Source organism: Gadus chalcogrammus, chromosome 1 (genome assembly GCF_026213295.1).
Source record: "Gadus chalcogrammus isolate NIFS_2021 chromosome 1, NIFS_Gcha_1.0, whole genome shotgun sequence".
Classification (NCBI taxonomy): Eukaryota; Metazoa; Chordata; class Actinopteri; order Gadiformes; family Gadidae; genus Gadus; species Gadus chalcogrammus.
Genome location: NC_079412.1, coordinates 16,356,856 through 16,368,866, shown reverse-complemented (window position 1 = coordinate 16,368,866; position 12,011 = coordinate 16,356,856). Strand labels below are relative to the sequence as shown.

Sequence of the window (12,011 nt, the reverse complement as noted above, 5' to 3'; positions counted from 1 at the left end):
CCTGTGTACACCCGTTAACATTTCCCGGAGCGAGAAGAATAAGAACATGACAACAACAAAAACAAAACAACAAACAACAACAAATAGAGTAAATATGACGTTTTATGAGCAAATTAACAAAGGAATATCCACAATCTGTAACGGAAACTGTGATATCCCTCGTACCTCTCTAGCTCTCGCTCCTCTCGCCACTAAACCACAACACACACCTGAAAGTCCCGCCCAGTTTCGCACAAACAATAACGCTCATGTAAGGCCCCTTCCCAGGAGTTACGGTCCGCCTGGGAAGGATACGGGTTTATAATCATCAACACACACACACACGCACGCACACACACACACACACACACACACACACACACACACACACACACACACGACTTTGCTGTCGTTTGCGCGCCTGCGCAGTCAGGAAGCAAGGAATCGAAACTGAAATGGAACACGGAAGAAGACATGAGACGCTGCAGAAGAAAGTAGCCTTTGCTTTTTATTGATTACCTGCTAAAATGTTGTCATTGAGTGTTGAAATCCTTATCACTAGGCATTGGTGGCTTTATAGGGGACAAAAACAATCAGTTCGTAACCCTCAACCATTGTCCCTGTTTGAAAGTGTCTACTTTCGTGTCTGTGTGTGTGTGTGCGTGTGTGCGTGTGTGTGTGAATTGTGGTTTAAGATATCTGCTCATGCCAGGATCGAGGATAACCGACACTAATATATTCAACGTCGGTTATTCGTTATCTTTTTACTCCCAGTGTTGTGGCAAGGCAAATACTGAGACATCTTTGGATAATATTAATACTTTGCTAAATTGACCCTTGCTCCCAATGGAATCTATCTCAGTATACGCTTTCTTCACTCTGGACACTTCTGTCACCTGTTGTTAAAGGATCTGAAGCGACCCGTGACCAGGTCCAGTCCGACCACCACACACAGTGCAAGGATGGCAAGGATGGCAAGGGGGTACAATTCGAGTGCTCAAAGTCCATTCAGGCGAAGGTAAGTTTAAAGGTCCCATTGCATGCTACTTTATGGATGCTTTAATATAGATATTATTGCCTGGGCCCCTAACACAGTATTTGAAGACGTTCCTGAAATCCAGCCGTGGTGCACAATTACAGCCACTACGAGCCAGTCGCACATTGAGCAAATGAGGAGTGAGGCGGGTCAAGGAGGAGGGTGTGGTGTTACCCTGAGCAGCTTGCGGCCATATGGTACCATGCGCTCTTTTTACAATGGATGTATCGCAATGGCGAGGCGCACAGTCACGGCCTTAGGCCGTGTTCTGTAAACATTCTAGAACACTCCAGGTGCTCCGGCGGGAGTCCTGGAGCTCTATATCTTAATAATATCATATTAAACATAGATATCTATATCATATAATATTTCATTAATAAATACACAGGATCAGATGTTATAATCCCTTGTCCCAAAATCCAAGGAAAACACATATTCAGAAGCCCCTGTCCAAACTAACCTTATAAGCACACTGGCTACTGAGTTACCAACCAAAGGTGAAAAACACGAGACAACTAGCCCAACTAACAGCAGTAAATACAGCAGTAAGCAGTAAGCAGAATATCATTGGGGTTATCATGTGGGCACCCTCTTTCACAGATGTTTCGTTAAGTTAGGCCCACGACACCTCCTGAAGGCTTAACAATGAAACCAGCGTCCCGGATTCACCCCCCTCAATGCTGCCACCACATTGCCACATTTAATGCATCTAAACACTCTTTCCTAATCATGGCCAAAAGCTGTGTGTGCCTACAGATGATATTATTATTATGATATTATATTATGAATCTCAAATTACTGCGTCGCGTTCGCCGACGTCACTGGTTCTTCCACGTCCACATCAATCTGAAGTAGACTGAACCACGACATGGAGCAGAAAGGGATTGTTGCCCGCGATTGTTGACCACGATTGTCTCCCGCCGGAGCCTCGCTGCCGAGGGACCACTGCCTCGGCAGCTGGCATCCTGCAGCGGGCAACGCCGAGGCGGTGGTCCCTCGGCAGCGGGCAGCGGGAAGCGGGGCTCAAGCGGGAGACAATCGAGGGCAACAATCCCTTTCTCCTCCATGTCGTGGTTCATGTACTTCAGGGAGTCAAAGCCAAAGTTCCTTTCCCCGAATTCCTTCTCAACCATGCACCAATACACCAACAGCAGAACGGTTATCCAAATAACAAAGAAGTGTACAACACTTGCGTTACAGTCCTGGAGCTCTATATCTAAATAACATCAAATAATAAAAAGATATCGATATCATATAATCTATACTATCACGGCCAAAAGCTGTGTGCACCTCCAGATGATATTATGAATCTCAAACGACTGCGTGGGGTTCTCCGACGTCTCTGGTTTTTCCACGTCCACATCAATCTGAAGTAGTCAGTAGACTGAACCGCCCGCTGCCCGCTGCTGGGCGGTGGTGCCTCGCGGCAGCGGGCAGCGGGGCTCCGGCGGGAGACAATCCCTTTCTCCTCCATGTAGCAGTTCATGTACTTCAGGGAGTCAAAGCCAAAGTTCCTTTCCCCCAATTCCTTCTCAACCATGGCTGAGATAACCCCAACTACATTCTCGTTGTGGAAATACCAGAGACGTCAAAGATCCGACGTGTATTGCGCCATGACACCAACAGCAGAACGGTTATCCAAATAACAACACTTGCGTTACAGTGTGTGTAATCACACACACACACATGTGGCGGTCGTAGCTCATTGTCTCATTGGTGGGTCAAATTCCCTGGGCGGACAAGGCAGAGGAAGGGGAGGTAGCTTGGCCCCTTATGACGACATATGGGACCCCATTCCAAATCAGCGCTCCTGATCTTCCATTTTTTCAAAGGCGAACAGGATACCTAGCCCTCGTTTTACACCGAACGCAAGTTTTAGCCACTTGGGGACGATAGGCAGGCTAGGGGAACTCCTATTAATGTTAGACTTGTGGAGTGCTAGGCTTGTTGTTATATGCTGGGGGACGGGTGATGATCTGGAGGAAGGTGCCAGGTAGGGTGGTTCCTATTGTTCATTTTCTCTGACCCTTTTTTCTATGTCTTTTTTTAAGGACTGAGCATTCTCTTTGGAAGACTCCTTCCAATTTAGGAGCCCGGGGGACACTCCCCTTCGGCTCAAAATCTCGTCAGAGAACCGGGACAAAAAAGCAAATTAGCCTTGCAGAATGGAAGCAGGTGGAAAAGATGAAGATACTAAAACAGATCGCGGAAGAAAAGGACGTGACAAAGAACCCCATACATCGAGTCAGTTCACCGGCTTTTGAAAAACCTGGTAAGATTGGTTATATATTTAAACAGCCACAATAATTGCAAACCACATGCATGTACACCCTACCACCACCGAGTGGCAGTGTGGACTATCATTGGGTACCAAATGTTTTCAAATTATATCATGTCAATGTTACCTCATTTGGATAATTCCTGACCGTTTGTGGATTGGGCAATGGTTTCAGTCATTTCTGTATTGGTTGTGGCACATGACACAATACTCATCATGCCTATAACAGCCCTAACTCCTAACAGCCTATAACAGCCCTATATTGTGTAACAAACGCCAGATTATTCATATGGTAGCTGTATCATGTGAACTCCCTTCAGAAGAAGAAGGTATTTGCTGATGATTAGAGATGAATTATTGCTACAAAGAAGTGATGCAGACAAGAGGAAACCACCCTTCTTTTAGCTTTGTTATCAGAACAACGTTGCATGTATTAATTGTTTATTGATTCTTGGTCAAAGACCGGCTGCCCATCCTTATTGCAGGAGCGGAGATTCTAGTGTTGGCATGCTTTTTCTTCTTCCCTCACACTCCACTGTATTTCTGCGCATACTGCAGCACTGTGGAGGTGTATGTGTGTGTGTGTGTGTGTGTGTGTGTGTGTGTGTGTGTGTGTGTGTGTGTGTGTGTGTGTGTGTGTGTGTGTGTGTGTGTGTGTGTGTGAGGAACAGGTTTCTCGGTGTGCCTGAGAGATGGTGCGATGATGGTGACTCATCCATGGTTTGTGTGTGCATTTTTGTTTGTGTGTTTGTGTGTGTGTGTGTGTGTATGTGTGTGTGTGTGTGTGTGTGTGTGTGTGTGTGTGTGTGTGTGTGTGTGTGTGTGTGTGTGTGTGTGTGTGTGTGTGTGTGTGTGTGTGTGTGTGACTGACTATACCTGTGTGAGAGAGTGAGAGAGGGGAGGCAGCCAATGGTATAAATGAGCCATAACAAAGCCTTTGCTTCACATCGGAACACTGCAGTCCAATGTTGCGAGGCAGATTTCTCAAATGCACCTAACGCATTCTGCTCAAAGAAACATTGATTTGAGCACCTGCTGGATGCAAAAAATAACCATCCCTTTAAGCCAGAGGTCGATGACATTCAGTTAGATGAGGTGCAGTAACATCCTAATGGTGGCCTTAAGACACAGTTATAGATAGTCGAGCAACACGAGACAAAATCGATCCGGTCAAATAAAATTGTGATTGTTCAGCTTCCGCCTTGCTGTTGTCAATTCGAATCATGTTGCTGGGATAATGAAACAGTTCTTTTTCCCCAGCCACCTCAGGATCTTTAACTTCTCGGACCTTTCCCAGCAATAAGAAAGATAAAGCAGTGAGTACAACATCTGACGCTTGGGTCTTTAATTGCTCTTTGTGGTAATGAGAGTGGAACCGATTGGAGAGACACAGTGTGTACCGTGTCGTACACACAATACAAAACAAGATTACCTTTAAAATTACCATTTAGATGATTTTTGTAATTAATCATGTTTCACCTTCTTTAAGCTCTCCCCCATTCGTAGACTATACAGCTATTCATCAACGTTATTTTCACTCGACATCAGAGTAGAATAGTGGGAGGATAAAGGGAGAGGCCTTGAAGCGATCATTGATTGCAGGTTTAAGAAAGGAAATTGATTAGGGTGTGAGTTGTCTAATACATTGGAAGACACAGGTGTTTCAGGGCTGTTCCATGCACCTTTGTAGTTTAATAAAGGCATTGAATCATGCAGGATCAGCAGTTTACACTCAGACCTCGGAGTCACATGAAAATGAGCATAGGCCAGGAGTGGATTTATGTGTAACCATGCACATTTTTACATTACAGTGTTATGCTGTTTCAGAAAACCTTCAGGCTTTAAGCATTCTGGTACCGTATGGGTTTTCAACAGTCTGTGTACTGTATACGATTTGGAATGTTTATTTTTTTTAGTTTACTGAAAGGGCAAAATGCTTGGTCAAAATGAAAAATAAACATCATTATCATGACATAATAAAGGCCTACCTGTCAGATAGATAGAGCATACTGAGCATCGCTTTGGAAGGCCTCGTCCTCCGCAACCCTTTTTATGTGTGGTGGGCCACAAGGTTCTATTTTGGCTCCACCATTATTCTCTATCTACATGCTGCCTCTTGGACACATCATTCAGAAACACAATGTTGCTTTTTACTGCTAAGCAGCTGACACGCAGTTATACCTCCCATTGAGACCTTGTGAACCAAATTGCCTATAGCTGCCCTAGCAGACTGCAATAATGACATTCAATGCTAAAAGTTACAACATTTCCTCCAGCTCCATCTGAAAGCCGGTGGTTAATATGAATGGCCCTAGCCTTGGCTATCTGTCGGCCAATAATTATCCAGACTGTATGAAACCTTGCTTTGACTTGACCCAGACCTAACGTTCAAGCCACATCTCTAAAAAGGAGTCTAGTCATGCTTTCTACAGATAAGAACCATCTCCAAAGCTAACCTCTTCTTCGTTCACACTGATGTTGAAGAAGCTGAGGCGTGCCTTTGTCTTTTCTCGACCAGACTTCTTCAACTTGTGTCTTGCTGGCTTCAGCCAAAAGGCCCTTTCCCCCATTCAGTTAGTCCAGAATGCAGCAACTGCAATAGAGGACAGCACATTACCCCATTCTTTTCTGCCCTCCCTTGGCTCCCCATTAAGTACAGAATTAATTTAAGAATTCTACTAATTACTTTTAAACCTCATGAGGTATGTCCCCAAGCTACAGTTTTGACCGGTTTGATCCCTGTGAGCCAGGACATAGCCTTTAGGTCCTCAGGGGGAGCAAACTGTTCCACAATTTAGGCAAAAACCAAAAGATGAGCGGGCGTTTGCCGTTACGGCTCCCAAGCTTTGGAACACAGTGCCAGCAACCATAAGGCAATGTGATTGAAATCCCTTCTAAAAACACAACATACTGTGGTGTTGTCCTTTTTGCTGCCATACATGCATTTTTCTGATATTTTATACTTAATTATTATTGTATTATTTATTCATACTTAGTCTAGTTTACTGATAAGATGTTGTTTGAATGTTTTTGGACATTTTTAGTATCCTTCAAGAAAAATTACACTCTTTGTTTGTTGACTTATCCGCTTGTTTTACCATACAAACACAGTGTAAAGGCAGTTTTATAGAGGTGCTATATAAATAAAGTTATTGTTATAACTATAATGACTATAAATTACCCTTAAGACAGCACACTATAGAATCTTCTCAGTATTGCCACAGGCTCACTATTACATTTGATGAGATCATTCTACCATCTTCTGCTAATGTCATTCTATTGTAACATTAGCACTCTTTGTCATTATCGTTGTGTTGCTTCAGTCTATTTGCTTATATTTCATTTTAATTTAGCAGTTAACACAAGACCAAAGTCAGACTGAAAAAATAAGACCAGTGGGGCACCCATCACTTGTAAGCCCGGCCATGGCAAAGAGCAGAGCCATCGAAGAAAAGAGGAAAGAAATAGAGAAGGTACAACACAACACCACACACACACACACACCACACACACACACACACACACACACACACACACACACACACACACACACACACACACACACACACACACACACACTAGTTCTGTGGGATAAATAATACATATTGGCCTGGAATAGTAGTTTTCTTACTAGTGGGGTGCTGTCTGCTACACCAGAGTCCACATGCCTATTATTTTCTTGATCAGTCTGAATTAATCTGTTTATTGCTTTACTTTTACTACACTAGCCAGAAGACAATTGTTTTCAATGAATTTATCTGAACTAAGAAGGATGAAGAAAAAACTGAACAAAATGTTTAACGGAAAATAAAACTTAAACCTAACATGTTTGACACAAAGGTTATGGACCAGGACTGTTACACCAGTTTATTCAGGGATTGATGTGGACATAACAGGTTGATTTAACAGGTCTACTACTGATGCTTCAGACCAGTACGAGAACGGCTTTTATTCACACCAGAGTCCATATTTTAAATGGGTTAAAATTGAAGTTAAACGAAAAGTAGGTTAAGTAGAAGACACATTGATAAACATCCAAATAAAAATTGTCAACAGCACGGATGTAGTTGAAAAACCACGACCAAAAGAGTGGCGTGGTGGACCTCACACACGTGCTTGAAAAGCAAGCTTCCAGGTGACGGCACATCACATGAGGCCCGGTGCGTAGTGTGTGAGCGAGTGTTTCTCTCAATCCACTTCAAATTAAGAGAAGGTCTCTTATTTTCCTATCTCCATGGTTACAGCAGAAAGTGGGCTCTTTCAGAAAGCAGACTGGATACAGGTCGCCTCACACAGCCTGGCATGTGCAAGGTGCACGGTGCACGCGAGTGGGCCACGCGTGCACACGCAAGCCTAAAAAAAGAAACCGGCAAATGATCACGCACATCGTCCCTGTGTGATGAACCGACGCTGTGAGGAAAGATGAAATGGATGCTAATCTATCCGGGCTATCTCAAGCCTTAGTGCTGTGCAGTTCAAAGGCCCGCCTCCGAGCAAAACAAAAGAAGGCCAACGAGACGGTGTGTTTGTGTGAGCGTGTCAATGTGTTTTTTCCAGGTTTATCAACGGGACTGTGGCACGTTCAGCCGGGTGGTGAAGAAGCTGGTCTCCAAGGACCCCTCGTTAGTGCCTCCCATCCGCTTCGCTGTGCAGGAAAATCTCAAGGAGATAGGCCTGCGCTGTGCTGCAGCCATGGACCAGTTTATAACCCAGTATGACCTGAGTGCAGCCTCCCAAGAGATGCAAACACACACACACACATAAACACATATGCCCCTCGGTTTTATTTTTATTGTTAGTCTGTGTGTGTGTGTGTGTGGTGTGTGTGTGTGTGTGTGTGTGTGTGTGTGTGTGTGTGTGTGTGTGTGTGTGTGTGTGTGTGTGTGTGTGTGTGTGTGTGTTTGTTTTTGTAAAGCCCAGTTCAAATGTCCAGATCTTAGTTGTGTCTCTGTGTTTTATAAAGAAGATGCACCAAAAATGCATTTTGTATATCTTTATAGTATCAGTGAATCACATTCACCATATATGGTTTATTCAATTTCAGAAGGTAAATGCTTATGCTAGAAACCATGGTATTGCGCAACATGTGATGATCCATTTTATTTTCATGTGGGTTGAGCTGAGCAGGAAGTTGATGAAGAGAGGGTAGACACCTGACATTGAAAAGGGTCTTTCGATCACTTTACCAACCGCTGTTTTCAACAACCACATACCAGTAAGCTTGGACATTAACTGGCACCCTTCTGGTTATTCATTGTAATACACTTTATTTCCATATAGGACGACAACATTAAAAGGTACATGCAAATCCTCCTATCTCTACCCTGTCTTATACAAATAAGGATTCTTAAGTTACAAAATATATTTATATAATATGTAAGACAATATGTACATAACATTTACATTACCACATCCAATACTTTAAAGACATTTTTATTTCTATTTTTGTTTACTTTATATACATTAAACAGGTATCGATAATTTATTGTCACTATTAATTTGTCCTTTATTTATCCAACTAAAAATAATAAGTATTAAAAAAAGAAGTATGTTGAAGAAAAGAAGACAGGACCGTACCTGACGTTACTTTGCCTGATAGAACAAGGAGTTGAGGCCTATCTAGCGACCTGCCATTGGTAAAGCATGGAGAGCAGTCTATGTAGAGCACATGGTGTAACAGACTATTTACATAAGATGATAACTTGGTCTGTGAGCCAACACTTTTCCAGCAGCTTTTGGATTCCACTGGGGCAAACTAAGTCGCAGCTCAGTACCTACCCCACAGTTTTCTCCATTCATATCGCACAGCTTTCACTATTCCAACACGATATCTCTCGATGTGTTCTCCTCTCGGTAGGTTTACGCCAATGTGTTCAGAGCACTGGCCTGTGAGCAGAGGCTGGCCAAACACAGCCCAGGTTCTACAGTGATACAAAAAACTCCCCTTTTGACATGTTGAAAGGACTCTCTGGTGCAAAGGGTATAAACTTTCTCACACACACACACACAGACACACGCACGCACATTAGCCAGTTATTTGAGACCAGACCAGACTATATGCACGATTACCGATCAAACAGATCCTTATTTAGCTGTCCCTTGATTTGAGTCTGCTGTGTAACCCCTCTTCTCGCGATAACGTCATACTTTGTAGGTGTACACAAACAAGAGTTGTGTTAGATCACAAACAGCAGGAATCTGCCATTTCCTTTCTTCATCATCCGCTCAGTTTCTTTCCATTTTACTGTACACGCAGTCCCTGTCCACTATCTCTCTTACACATCCCACTCCCTGCTCCCTCCCACACATCCTTCTCTCTCCCGCTCTCCAGTCCCCGTATCCTCTCCCTCACATCTAGGAGATGGCACAGTTCTTGCTCTTTCTCCTTTGGCGGGTGTGCATCTGCCCGTGGAGGGGTCCATGCAGGGGCGCGTTGTGGCCCGGCATCCCGGAGGGGCTGTAGCGGTGCCGGAGCTCCTCGTTGTTGATGTAGCGCAGCTGCACGGGCCGCGGGATGGCCTCCCCCTGGAAGTAGGCGTCGTCCTCCTCCGACTCGGAGCTGGAGGAGCAGCTCGAGCACCAGGGGTCCGCCCCCTCTCGGTAGCCCTCGGCCCAGAGCGGCCCGCCCTGGCCCGGGCCCTGCGGCTGCCAGCCTGCGTTCTGCAGGGTGAGGTCCGAGGTGGTTCGGGGGCAGGGCCGGTACTGCTGCTGCTGCCTGTAGGCGCCCGGCGCCAGGCCCAGCAGCAGCTCCCTGGCGGCGTGGCCGCTGGGGAAGCGGTCGTAGTCCTCCTGCACGCGGCGGTGCGGCGGCTCCGCCACGTGGGCGGGCCGGTCGGCCACCAGGTGCAGGGCGTTGTCAGAGCGGGAGCGGCGGGAGCGCTTGTGGTGCCGTCCGCTGCGGGTGCTGGCTGTTACCGTGGTTACCGCGGCGGTGCTTGCGGCTCCTCGGTTGCGGTTGCTGTTGCTGGGATACGGGTTCCTGCCCGTTAGGGTGCCGGCGAGGGGTTCTCTCGCTCATGGATGACATGCGGATGTTTCCGCTGCTGCCCATCAGACCGGCGTGACCGTTGGCGTTGAAGGCCAGGGGCCGGGAGGGGTCCCAGTACTGCAGGGGGTAGCCCACCCTCAGTGCAGCGTCCATGTTCCCATACAGACGGGAGGAGGAGAGGGACTCTGTGCTGTGGAACTGCATGGAGGAGCTGAGAGTGCCCATGTGGCTCTTCTCAGACACATTCACGCCCGAGTCCTTACTCAGATCAGGCATAGAGAACCTGGACAGATGCTCCTGCCGCTTACTGACCCCGTCCAGAGAGTTACCTGTGAAGAAAACACTTCTGCATCAAATATTGCATCCGAAGATGTGTGTCATTACATGCATGATTCCTGTCTATTATGTCCTTTACATAAAATGATACTTCACCTGCGGCGTTGGATGTGTCAGGGAATCCATGGATCCACGAGGAAGTCTGTTCAAGAGGAGTAAGGGTTTCTTGGAAACTCATGCCATTGATGGGGTTCCTCCGAATCAGTGGGGCCGGTTCGCCCTCTGGAAGCCATGCAGGCTGATGCTCCTCTTGTCTGAGATGCCCTGGCCCTGGCTGGACACCTCGTTGAAGCTCATCTGGGTGCGGAGCTTGGTGGGCCGGAACTCGTCCTGGCTGTGATGGATCCAGTTTTCGTTGAAGGATTGTCCTCTCAGGGCGGCCATAGGGGTTCTCTTGGTGTTGCCTTGTTCCTTACCCCAGGAATCAGGCCTCTTCCCTGGGTTGACGGGGCTCTGGGTGGGCGGGTGAGGGTTTGAGTTGGGGTTGTAACCCTGTCTGGGATTACATTGGCCCAGCATCTGTATGGGTGTGTAGTGGGAGAGGGTTCCCGCTTGGCGCTCTCATAGGCAGCAGAAGGGTACGCCTCATCCCTGCTCATCCACACCTGGTTGAGGCTGGGGGCGCTGCTGGGTGTGCGGCTCGGGTTCGGCAAGGGGTCCTGCTGGCGTCGGGCCGGAGGACACGCTCAGGCGGTCCATCTGGACGGAGAGGGGGTCTATCTCAGCAGACATGCGGTCGGGCATGGGCGCCGAGGCCGGCTGCCGGGCCTCAGCGTTCCGTCGTTCCTGGCTCGCATTTCGACGTTCCTTTTTCCCAACATTGGTGCTGTGGCGGACTCCCGGGACCGGGCGCTCTGGAAGGCAGAGTCCGAAGAGTCCGATTCGTTCGGTTCCTGATTGGTGTCACAACAAGAAAGCACTGTGTTAGGGACATTGGTTCAACAATGTGGAAAAAACGTGAATGGTCGAGAGTAATTCCTGGTGTGCTATGCATTCATTGCAATTTTTTCAATGTGCATGATTGGTTACCTGTCCGGCACTACAGGAGCGTGAGCAGAAGATCTGGCCCTGCTTGGGGAGGAAGGGGCGGCCCAGCAGGGAGCGCTTACAGCGGGCCGCAGCAGAAGCACTCCTCTGTCGCGTGCCAGTGCTGTCCATCATAGGTCATCTGGCCTTGGTCAATCCCTGAAAGTCAAGCCGTAAAACACAACTTAGTTGCAGATCTATGAATGAAACTATGAGATGATATGGTCAATGAGATCCCGATTTTGTTTATTTGACATGGTGAAGGGTTGATTAAATCTGAATATTAAATACTGAATAATGTTGTATATACATGGTTTCATCGATCTGAAGCAAGACTGGAACCGTACCTTTGATGGTGTGTATTTAGT

At 46.6% G+C, this 12,011-nt stretch overlaps 1 protein-coding gene and 1 pseudogene across 2 annotated transcripts; one reads left to right on the top strand and one right to left on the bottom strand.

The window, feature by feature from the left end:
- Positions 1-365: 365 nt before the first annotated feature.
- LOC130384442 (periphilin-1-like) lies at positions 366-8,106 on the top strand. 2 transcript variants are annotated; one of them, XM_056592640.1, is made up of 6 exons: positions 366-473; positions 888-997; positions 3,067-3,287; positions 4,554-4,609; positions 6,650-6,766; positions 7,851-8,106. In XM_056592640.1, exons 1-6 carry the CDS (start codon positions 435-437, stop codon positions 8,055-8,057), a joined length of 750 nt encoding a protein of 249 aa, XP_056448615.1. In that variant the 5' UTR covers positions 366-434; the 3' UTR covers positions 8,058-8,106. The 2 variants fall into 2 exon arrangements, with proteins under 2 accessions (XP_056448615.1, XP_056448606.1); XM_056592631.1 differs by having other exon boundaries at positions 6,647-6,766.
- Positions 8,107-9,525: 1,419 nt separating this feature from the next.
- Positions 9,526-12,011, bottom strand: part of LOC130384184 (prickle-like protein 2) — a 6,612-nt pseudogene continuing 4,126 nt past the window's right edge.